At 45.8% G+C, this 11854-nt stretch overlaps 1 protein-coding gene and 1 long non-coding RNA gene across 2 annotated transcripts in view; both read left to right on the forward strand.

Annotated features, from left to right (window-relative positions):
* LOC122558599 overlaps nucleotides 1-10490 on the forward strand; it is a 14508-nt gene extending 4018 nt beyond the window's left edge. The window contains exon 3 of the long non-coding RNA XR_006314196.1: nucleotides 10344-10490. This is a non-coding gene — a long non-coding RNA (uncharacterized LOC122558599). The remainder of the gene's footprint in view (nucleotides 1-10343) is intronic.
* Nucleotides 821-6520, forward strand: cmtr2 (cap methyltransferase 2). The gene is made up of 2 exons (XM_043707370.1): nucleotides 821-846; nucleotides 1241-6520. Exon 2 carries the CDS (start codon nucleotides 1245-1247, stop codon nucleotides 3531-3533), a length of 2289 nt encoding a protein of 762 aa, XP_043563305.1. The 5' UTR covers nucleotides 821-846; nucleotides 1241-1244; the 3' UTR covers nucleotides 3534-6520.
* Nucleotides 10491-11854: the final 1364 nt, after the last annotated feature.

The following is an 11854-nucleotide window of genomic DNA, read 5'->3' on the forward strand; positions in this document are numbered from 1 at the left end:
CGGGGCACGTCTCATTGTCTGAGACTCTCTCTCCTTCACTGGGGATTCTGCCCCCGCCCCTCCGTTCTTTGTTTCTTTTAACCTTTGCACTGAGTTAATCCCCTCCTTCTCCTTAAATTTTCCCCTTCCCACCTGTGATACCCCCTTCTTCAGACATACCAACTCTCTCCTCCCTCCCGTGTCTTCTTAACCCCGCCTGGGATTCTCATCTTTTTGCTCTGTCTGTCACACTTTGACCCTGTTTTGGGGATAGGAAGCTAGTGTGCTTCCAATTAAACCTGTTGGACTATAACCTGGTGTGGTATGATTTTTAACTTTGTACGCCCCAGTCCAACACCGGCATCTCCAAATCTTGGGGATTGGAGTTATTAAGTGAGGGGTATTCAGTAAGCACTGCAGTATCCTAGAGATATACAGCACAGAAACAGACTCTTTGGTCCAACTCATCCATGCCAACCGGATATCCAAATCATTTGCCAGCGCTTGCCCATATCCCTCGAAACCCTTTCAATTCATATACCTATCCAGATATCTTTTAAATGTAATTGTACTAGCTACCTCCACTTCCTCTGGCAGCTTACTACATACGCGTACCACCCTCTGCATGAAAAAGTTGCCCCTTAGGTCCTTTTGTATTTTTCCCCTCTTTCCCTAAACCTATGCCCTCTAGTTCTGGATTCCCCCACCCCAGGGAAAAGACCTTGTCTATTTATCCTATCCATGCCCCTCATGATTTTATAAACCTCTATGAGGTCACCCCTCAGCCTCCAACGCTCCAGGAAAAACAACCGCAGCCTATTCAGCCTCTCCCTATAGCTCAAACTCTCCAATTCTGGCAAATTCCTTGTAAATCTTTTCTGAACCCTTTCAAGTTTCACAACATCCTCACGGATCTGAGGGGATGTGAGGGTAAAAACATTCATTCTGACTGGCCAGTGCAACAAGTGGAAATCCATGCTTAACAGTGCTGTGCGGACACAGTCAGATTCAATTTCACTGCCCCATATGGTCGAACAGCCTGTCATTTCTTGGGTCACAAGCTCGTGTTGGGAATTTGATCAGTTGATAAATGTCTGTAATTCATTAGGAAATAAAAAAAAAGTTGAATTTGAGAGTTTGAGGGAGTGGTGTATTGTTTGGAGGTACTGGGAATTTTGGTAATTATCTTTTGCTTATGTGGGTCTAGAAAGTAGTACAAAGATTAAAATGACAGTGATACTTCTAATCTCTGCTTTTGCAGATCGATGGAGCCCAGCAAAGTAAAGAAGTGGGCAAGTCGGAAACGGCCCCACGTGGAGCATATGGTGGACCACTCGGAGATGAACCTCCCGATTCCTGACGAGATCGAGAAGCTTTTCAACAAGAGATTCACCTTCCAGAAGCTTGCTGATCAACCCTGGTGTCTGGCTGACGTTGGGGAGGTTAGTACAAAGGAGTCTGAGAGGCTGCAGGCTCTGAAGGAGTCCCTTAACGATGTGAAGAACCAGCTGAGTGACAAGGAACTGGAAAAGTGGCATGAGCACACGGCCTTCACCAACCGGGCGGGGAAGGTCATCCCGGTGGTTCGGAGCACTATGAATGCCGAATTGTGCACACAGGCCTGGTGCAAGTTTCATGAGATCCTGTGCACATTTCCCTTGCTTCCATTTGAGGCACTCCAGAATGGGGAGCTGAACTCTGTGCACCTCTGCGAGGCCCCTGGGGCCTTCATTGCCAGTCTGAACCACTACCTCAAGTCTCACCGCATCCCGTGCGACTGGAATTGGATCGCCAATACCCTCAACCCCTACCACGAAGGCAATGACACTGGCATGATGATAATGGATGACCGGTTGATTGCTGCGACGCTGCCCTGGTGGTATTTTGGTCCTGATAACACAGGGGATATCATGGCCCACGACTGTCTTCAGGGGTTAAAGGAATTAACTCAGAACGTGAAGGTCCACCTGGTGACGGCAGATGGGAGCTTTGATTGCCAGGACAACCCTGGAGAGCAGGAAACTCTGGTATCTCCCTTGCACTACTGTGAGACCATTGCAGCCTTGATGCTCCTCGGCCCGGAGGGCTCCTTTGTGTTGAAGATGTTCACGCTGTTTGAGCGCTGCTCAGTTTGCCTGCTTTACCTGCTCAACTGCTGCTTTCGCGAAGTTAGTGTCTTTAAGCCAGGCACCAGCAAGTCAGGAAACTCTGAAGTCTATGTGGTCTGCCTTGAGTATAAGGGCAAGGATGCCGTGGGAAGGTACCTTGATCAGCTGGGGATGAGCTTTGGGCCAGACGTCGTCCAGAAATCTGACCTCGTCCGGACTGCTGTTCCGGAGTCTTTTCTAAAACAGCTGGAAGAATGTTGCTTTTTCTTTCACAAGTGTCAGACAGATACGATCAGGGAAAACCTTCGGCTGTTTGGGAAGATGGGTACCGAGGAGGTCAAGGCGATGGAGGAGAAGCGGGACTGCGCTGCCGACTTCTACCTGCGGCGGTTCCAGTTGCGCCGCCTGGCCCGAGAGGACTGGCTGGTGAAGAGGTCACAGGCTGGCTGGAGCTTGGCCGGCCGGTTATCTGCACACAAGAAGAAGAAACTGCACTCCGGCTCTTACAATGACAGGATGGATCTGGCCGGCCTGGCCTGGCAGGAAAGGATGCGTAAGAGCCCCTTCTGCCCTGAGGTGGACCAGCACTGCACTGCCACCCGGGAGGCCGACTGCGTCCTGAGGGATTCACAGGGTGGTACTGACTGCCAGTCCTGGTACATCCTGGAAGGCAGGAGGCTCAGCAGGCTGGTCAGCTCTCCGTTCTGTGACGTGGAGCTCCAGCGGATAATGGAGGAGGCAGTGCTGGGATGCGGGGCAGCACGCGGCACCGTCATGCTCCCTTGTGACTCATGCAGTGTCTATTCTGAAGAGCTGGTGCTGTCTGAACTTGCTGCCCTGATGGCGGAGCAGCGGCCGGGGGGATTCTGTGACCACCGTGGTCAGCCGGTGGATTGCCTTGTGATGATGAGGCTGCAGCAGTTCCCAACCCCGAAGCAGATCAACGGCTTCCAGCTCCGCTACTGGAAGTCCACTTCCCCGCTTCCCACTCGCTGCACTGTTCTTCACGATGGAGAGCTCTCATACCAGCAGTGTCTGCTCGATGCTGTGCTCCATGCAATTGAGGACTGTCGAGATGGGGGTGCGCTCATCCTCCCCATTCTCTCGTCTTTCACCCGCTTTACGGCTGGCCTGCTGTTTGTGCTGCAGCAATGCTTCCGAGTGCTGGACTTTGTTTGCCCTACCTCGTCGGATGCTCTCGGAACCCTCGCTGTCTTGCTGTGTGCTGGCTTTCGTCGCCCGCCCGCTGACGTCATGGCGTTCCTGGCCAGGCTGAGTGAGCGCGTGCGTCAGCTCCAGGACTGCGAGCCAGACCGGCCGCTGCAGGTCCTGCAGTTTGTGCCAATGGAACTGCTGCTCAGGGGAAACCTGCCGAGATTCCTTGACGTGCTCAATACTGCCATCTTGAAACAGAGGCTTCACCTGCTTACTCAGAGCACAACGTAAACCAACGCTATCCCATTGGTAGGCTGGAGCTGTCGTGTATTGTCCTCCCTGACTGGAGTCACAACCAGCACTGTTTCCAACTCATGGGCAGCCGTTCGATAGCTCTTGAGGATCGAGATTCCCGTTGGCTATCTCAATCAGCCCTATATGAGCAGTGCAGCGAATAAGCACTAGATGTACTCCATCGAGGTTCATTCCTCTCAATGTAGTCATTGCTCCAAGTGAGAGACTCCGATAACCAGCTGAAGTGTTGGGGAATGTTAGAACAGTCTCACTTTGAAACTGTGATCAGTTCAGTGCCTTGCAGTTACTTTGGAATACCTGCTGAGAGTTATGGCATGTTGCTGACAGAGCCACCGAGGACTCTATGCCACAGTGAGGGGGAGGGCCACGGTTCAAACTCCACTAATAATCATTCCTTCCCACTGGGCTGTTCACGTTCTTAAACACTGACCAGCTTGCCTCAGATGTAACCTGCGTGAAAGGTTTGTAGCAGTGATTCCCTGAGAGCTTACCAGCATCATCTTCACGGTTGGTCACTGGATACTTTATAAAATTAATTTTGAGGTTATTGCTGAGACCTTGGTCCACAGCTGTGTTTCTTTTTAATGCAGTTTGAGATATTCACTGCTGCCTTTTGTCTTATTTCCCTGTCCTTGTAATGGGGTCAGGCTTTGCCCTATATCATGCAAGAGTGAAGATGCACCATGAGTATATAGAAATCCTGGCACCATTCATACAAACAGAACCTCCGATAGTGGTGGGATTGCTACCCCTCTGGGCATCGAGTGTTGTGCTTGGGGGCCAGTGTACAAGGGAAACCTGGTGACTGCTACGAGTTGTGTGTTGCTGAGAGGGAGAGAGAGCTGTTCTCCCCTGCCCTGTGGATGCTCAATTCCCCACTTCCAACAAATTGTTGAAATCTCTAACCACAGATGTTGTGGCCTCTGCTTTAGAATTTGGCAAGCTATAAGGAGACAGTGTTTCCCAGGTCACACACACAGCCCGGTGAGTCAGAATTGGCCTGGTAACCACTTATTTTATGTCTGACTGCGTTTCACATGAACGTTCCCCTCTGCCTAGTCTCGATGTCTTTCAGCATTTGCCACTAGCCTGAGCAGCCTCAATAAATGGCTGATGGAATATGTCAGTGTCAGCTGTGGAACCAGATTGCACTCTGTTTGAGTTCTCTGTCCATTCCTCTCCCCTCCTTGCTGACCATCCTTTCTACCTGTTTGCTGTGTATCCATTGTAAAGCTGCCATCTTCTAAAACACTGTCTACGCTCCTTTGGGCAAACAAAAAACCTCTGGGTCAATGGCCCGACCGGAACTCCCTGTTCTTAAAGGCGTTCACACCCCTCTCCCTCCAGCAGCATGCAGCTCCGAACAGGTTTCTGTCGTACACTGGGCCCAAAACACCCCCCTCAATACCTGAAGGGCAGTAATCGCGCCACGGGGTCAGGGGTCCTGTTTGTGGAGCTGCAGCATGATGAAAGAGAACAGGACAATAATGAAAAAACAGTTTAAAGTTTGACGGTTGAGCAGTGATCTGATCTGTTGTTGACTGTTCCTTTGTTATGTGTGGCTGGAAATAAGGAATCCCTTAAGGAACCGATGAGGTCTTTTCCCCATCTGCTTCACTAGTTGCAATTTCCAGGCCTTTTTGAAGGTGTTGACTTTCTGTAAGTTACATTGCCATAAACCCCAGCACCTGAGCCACATGTTCATTCACCCTGTGTCAAACTTGTTGGTGATCAGTTTTTTTTGTTTTAAACTCCACTCTTTGGGCTCAGTGCTGAGGAGGTGAGAATCACGGGCACGCATCTTAGGGATATAGGTCGTGCTGACCCATTGCTTTCTGTAATGGAATTGGTTCCTGCTCTCCTTTTCATATACAGACAGTGCAGAGTAAGAGTGAGCTGCTACATTTAATTTTTTTTTTGTATTTAAAGTGTATAAATTGTATATTTTAGAGCAGAAGTATTTTTGTGTTTTGATCCCATCATAATATGGTTGGAACAATTGGTGTCTAGTCACAACAGTGAACATAGCAGAAGGGTCAGCCAAGGCAAGGCGCTCTATTTCAATTTTTGCAGCATCTTTCTGATTCTTGATCGCGTCTCCTCCCTGATTTTGAATTGCCAGCACTGAACCTGTAATAACTCTGCCGATGAAGAGCTGGGTTGCTGACTTTGTCAGCTGGTTATTTTGGGGCTGTGCATATTATGTGCATTTACATAATAATCTTATATGGTGCTTCAATGGATTTGGAGGCATCACACTTTTTCCCATTGCAATCCAGATGTGTCGTGAAGGTTGCCTGAAGGATGCGTTAAAGTGTGAGATTGTAGGATGTTGTTTGCCTGAAGTGTAATGAGCTTTGTTCTTATCAAATCCAGAAATGGTTGACCATTCACAGCAGGGTTTGGCAGTTGTACAGTTAATATAAATATCCCAGAGACCGGACACAGGAGGCCATGCTGGCTGCCATGTCTGTATTGGCTCTTAGCACCAAATAGATTAGCCCCAGTACCCTGCTTTATCCAATTACATTTAATCTGTTTGCAAACTCCGAGGTTCCTGAAGTTTAAAAAGACAGAGTGTTCTTATAAAGAATTCAATTTTTTTTATTAACAAACCTTTGCTCCAAGAAAAAAATGGCTAGATACTGGACCAAAAGCAATTACGGACAATTATGGGAGTGGAATGGCCTGAAAAGTAAACTTTCTTTTAATGTCTGCTCATTTATGACGCAGGATTGAAATTATGCATTTCATTTTGTTACAGAGGAATTGAGAAATGAAATAGGAATGAATCATGACTTTCTTTTGTACCTGATTTCCAATTTGATAATGATTTAGTTAGAATTCAGATTGAAATCAAATAAGACCAACAATTTATGTTTGAGATAAATAAATTCAAATACCTTTTTTGTTTAAGGATCAATTAAAAGTCTTCAAACCAGACAAAATGTGTCTTTGTTCTTGGGGCTGTTCCATTATCTGTATTAACTGCTTAAAAATGAAAGGACTTTGGTGAATATTGTTCTGGTCATATCTGCTGTGAAGTGAAAATATTTCCCCCTTAGACACTCCCAGGATGGGATAGCATGGGTTTAGGTATAGAGTAAAGTTTTCTCTACTCTTTTAAACTGAGGAGCAATTAAATCTGTTATATTCCCCCTTCAAAAACTCCAATGACAGGGACAACAGGAGGTTAAATGCAGAGTGAAACTCTCTATTCTTTTAAACTGAAAGTAAAACTTCATTCCCACAGTCTCTGTCAAAAACTCACAGGTCAGGTTTAGGATGGGGTAAGCTACAGAGTAAAGTACCTTGACTCTCAAACTGAAACCAAAAGTTTGTCTATACTTTTAAACTGAAATTAAATCATCCTCAACTTGTTTAAATTTAAAGTAATGCTCTTATTTTAAACTAAAAGTTACAAAGTAAAGCTATATTTGGACGGCACGGGGGCTCAGTGGTTAGCATTGCTGCCTCACAGCACCAGGGTCCCAGGTTCGATTCCAGCCTCGGATGACTGTCTGTGTGGAGTTTGCACATTCTCCGGGTGCTCTGGTTTCTTCCCACAGTCCAAAGATGTGCAGGTCAGGTGAATTGGCCATGTTATAATGCCCATAGTGTTAGGTGCATTAGTCAGAGGGGAAATGGGTCTGGGTGGGTTACTCTTCGGAGGGTCGGTGTGGACTTGTTGGGCCGAAGGGCCTGTTTCCACACTGTAGGGAATCTAATCTAATCTTTCTCTATCAAACATTCCCAGGACAGGGACTAGATACAGAGGAAAGATGCCTCTACTTTTTCAAACTGAAAGTACAGCATCTTCAACAGGGCAGGTATAGCGTGGTGTTAGATACAGAGTAAAGCTATCTCTACACTATTCAGCACAGGATTAGATAGAGTAAAGTTCTCTCTTACTGAGAGGAGTTAAAGGGAGGTAGTCACACCTCAGGTGCAAGAAGAAGGCAGATGGGTTACAGTCAGGGGACGGAAAGGCAGCCAGCAGGCAGTGAAAGGGAACCCCTAAGGCCATTCCCCTCAATTAGTATACTGCTTTGGATACTGTTGGTGGTGGGTGGAAACTTACCGGGGGATAAGCCATGGGGTACAGGTCTCTGGCACAGAGTCTGTTCCTATTGCTCAGAAGGGTAGGGGGAAGAGGAGCAGTACATTAGTCATTGGGGACTCCCTAGTTAGGCAGACAGATAGGAGGTTCTGTGGGAATGAGAGAGATGGTTGGTGTGTTGCCACAGGGATGGTGCAGGATGGAGGGTTTTGGATTCCTGGATAATTGGGGCTCATCCTGGGGTAGGTGGGACCTCTACAGACAGTATGGTCTTTATCTGAATCAGAGGGATACTAATATCTTGGTGGGAGGTGGGTGGGGCAGACTATGCTAAAGTTCTTTGGGAGGGTTTAAACTAATTCAGCAGGGGAATGGGAACCTAACTTGGAGTTCCAGTGTGCAGGAGATTGAGTGTAGTGAGGTCAGAAATGAGGTTTCAAGATTGCAGGAAGGTGGTTTGAAGTGTATCTACTTCAACGCCAGGAGCATCCGGAATAAGATGGGTGAACTTGCAGAATGGGTTGGTACCTGGGACTTCGATGTTGTTTGCCACTTCAGAGACATGGGTTGGGCAGGGACAGGAACGGTTGTTGCAGCTTCCGGGGTTTAGAAGTTTCAGTAAGAACAAAGAAGATGGGAAAAGAGGGTGAGGTGTGGCATTGCTAGTCAAGGACAGTATTATGGTCGCAGAAAGGATGTTTTGAGGAGTTGTCTACTGAGATAGTATGGGTTGAGGTTAGAAACAGGAAAGGAGAGGTCACCCTGTTGGGAGTTTTCTATAGGCCTCCGAAAAGTTCCAAGGATATAGAGGAAAGGATTGCACAGATTATTCTGGATAGGAGCAAGAGTAACAGGGGAGTTGTTACGGGGGACTTTAGTTTTCCAAATATTGACTGGAAATACTGCAGTTCGAGTACTTTAGATGGATCAATTTTTGTCCAATGTGTGCAGGATGGTTTTCTGACACAGTATGTAGACAGGCCAACAAGGAGTGAGGCCATATTGGATTTGGTGCTAGGTAATGAATCAGGCCAAGTGTTAGATTTGGAGGTAGGTGAGCACCTAGTTGATAGTGACCACAATTCGGTTATGTTTACTTTAGCCATAGAAAGGGATAGGTATACATGGCAGGGCAAGAGTTATTGCTGGAAAGGTAATTATGATGCGATTAGACAAAATTTAGCTTGCATGGGATGGGGAAGGAAAGTGCAAGGGATGGGCACAATTTAAAATGTGGAGCTTATTCAAGGAACAATCACTGCGGGTCCTTGATAAGTATATGCCTGTGAGGCAGGGAGGAAGTGGTCGAGCACGGGAGCCATGGTTTACTAAATAAGTTGAATCTCTTGTCGAGTAAGAAGAAAGCTTATGTTAGGATGAGACATGAAGGCTCAGTTAGGGCACTTGAGAGTTACAAATTAGTCAAGAAAGACCTAAAGAGAGAGCTAAGAAGAGCCAGGAGGGGACATGAGAAGTGGTTGGCGGATAGGATCAAGGAAAACCCTAAAGGTTTCTATATGTTTATCAGGAATAAAAGAATGGCTAGAGTAAGATTAAGGCCAATCAAGGACAGTAGTGGGAAGTTGTGTGTGGAGTCCAAGGAGTTTGGGGAAACAAAACGAATAGTTTTCATCGGTATTCACATTGGAAAAAGACAGTGTTGTCAAGGAGAACACACAGATACAGGCTACAAGACTGGATGGGTTTGAGGTTCACAAGGAGGTGGTGTTAGCAATTTTGGAATGTGTGAAAATAGATAAATTGTTCCTGGGCTGGATGGGATTTATATTAGGATTCTCTGGGAAGCCAGGGAGGAGATTGCAGAGCCTATGACTTTGATGTTTGTCGTCATTGTCTACAAGAATAGTGCCAGAAGACTGGAGGATAGCAAATGTCACCTTGTTCAAGAAGGGGAGTAAAGACAACCCTGGGAATTATAGATGAGTGAGCCTTACTTTGGTTGTGGGTAAAGTTTTGGAAAAGGTTATAAGAGGATTTTTAATCATCTGGAGCGGAATAAGTTGATTAGGGAAGTCAACATGGTTTTGTGAAGGGTAGGTTGTGCCTCACAAACCTTATTGAGTTATTTGAGATCGTAACCAAACAGGTGAATGAGAGTAAAGCAGTTGACGTGATGTATATGGATTTCAGTACGGTGTTTGATAAGGTTTCCGATGGTAGGCTATTGCAGAAAATACGGAGGCATGGGATTGATAGTGATTTGATGGTTTGGATCAGAATTGGCTGAAAGAAGACACAAGATGGTGGCTGATGGGAAATGTCCATCCTGGAGTTCAGTTTGTTAGAAATGGGGAAAAGTGTTGTTTTTGAAGATATAGAAAAAGCATGCAGAAAAGGGGTCCAGCAGGAAAACTATTTACTCTGCAGGTACTTAGGGAAGTGTATCTTTACTTTTAGTGAATAATTATGGTTAATTAAATACTAATTCTGGAGTATAATTAACATAAGCAAGTTAACTCTTTTAAGATTAAGTTTTCAGCGAAAAAACTGAGATAACCAAAATGCCTGAGCTGTACAAGAATGATACAAAATTGATGAAATGTACAGAGAATGGAATGTACCCAGTATTGATACAAAATGTATCTTAATGAACTGTCAACAAAATAATGTGCATATCAGCACGAACAGAAGGGAAAATTGCCAACATGGGGAAGGAGAAACAATAAGGGTGGAGCGAAGATGGGCAGTTGTATAGTCCAGTAAAGGAGATTGGGTAATTAGGAGTCTGGAGAGGTGACCTCACTCAGCCCATAAGGTATAATTGTAAACTAACTCAAGTCTAATTTGCTCAATTGCTTTGTGCAGTTGCAGCCCGTACTTGCAAGTCCGTAATAAATTGTCTTGTTTCCAGATTTGTTGATCTCGTCAAAAATTTTATTGAGTTTGTTTCTTACAAGTTACTAGTGGTGTACCGCAAGAATCTGTTTTGGATCCACTGCTGTTCATAAATTTTATAAATGACCTGAATGAGGGCTTAGAAGGATGGGTTAGTAAATTTGAGGATGACACAAAAGTTGGTGGACAGTGCAGAAGGATGTTGCAGATAAGCTGCAGAGCTGGGCTCAGAGGTGGGAAATGTAGTTTAATGTGGAAAAGTGTAAGGTGATTCACTTTGGAAGGAATAATGGAAGTAAAGAGTATTGGGCTAATGGTAGGATTCTGTAGTGTAGAAGAGCAGAGAGATCTGTGTCCACGTACATAGATCCCTAAAAGTTGCCACCCTGGTTGATAGGGTTGTTAAGAAGGCATACAGTGTGTTAGCTTGTATTGCTAGAAGGATTGAGTTTCAGAGCCATGAGGTTATGCTGCAGCTGTACAAAACTCTGGTGCGGCCGCACTTGGAGTATTGTGTACAGTTCTGGTCACCGCTTTATAGGAAGGATGTGAAGCATTGGAAAGGGTTCAGAGGAGATTTACTAGGATGTTGCCTGGTATGGAGGGAAGGTCTTGTGAGGAGAGGCTGAGGGACCTGAGGCTGTTTTCATTTGAGAGAAGAAGGTTGAGAGGTGACTTAATTGAGACATATAAGATAATCAAAGAGTTAGATAGGGTAGACAGTGAAAACCTTTTTCCTCGGATGGTGAGCACGAGGGGCTTTACATTGAGGGGTGATAGACATAGGGCAGATGTCAGAGGTAGGTTCTCTACTCAGAGAGTAGTAGGGTCATGGAACGCACTGCCTGCAACAGGAGTCGACTCGCCAACTTTAAGGGCATTTAAATGGTCATTGGATAGACATGTGGATGAAAATGGAAGAGTGAAGGTTAGATGGGCTTCAGATTGATTCCATAGGTTGGTGCAACATCGAGGGCTGAAAGGCCTATATTGCTCTATGATGTTCTATGTACTCTTAAACAGTGTAAAGCTTCTGTGTTCCTATCAAAACATTTGAAGGACAGGATAGTGTAGTTAGAAACAGAGTAAGACTCTTTCTAGTGTCTTAAACTAACAGTAAATGGAAAGTGTAGCTCTCGCTACTCTCTCATACTGAAAGTAAAGCTATCCCTGCACTGTCTCTATCAAACACTCCCAGAACAGGGAAAGCATGAGGTAAGATATAGAGTAAAATACCCTCAATTAATTTGAAAGGGTAGGATCCTCTACACTGTCCCAATCACAAGGGAGTCACATCAGAGAGTTAAATACAGGGTTATAGTTCTGTCTTCACTGCCTGATCCACTTTCCCGGGGAAGGCCACCTCAGAATATTGCTCCCT

This window comes from Chiloscyllium plagiosum, chromosome 17, assembly GCF_004010195.1.
Source record: "Chiloscyllium plagiosum isolate BGI_BamShark_2017 chromosome 17, ASM401019v2, whole genome shotgun sequence".
NCBI classification, from domain to species: Eukaryota; Metazoa; Chordata; class Chondrichthyes; order Orectolobiformes; family Hemiscylliidae; genus Chiloscyllium; species Chiloscyllium plagiosum.

Coding starts and splice junctions, on each gene's coding strand:
- cmtr2 (XM_043707370.1), top strand. CDS start 1,245: ATGGAGCCCAGCAAAGTAAAGAAGTGGGCAAGTCGGAAACGGCCCCAC.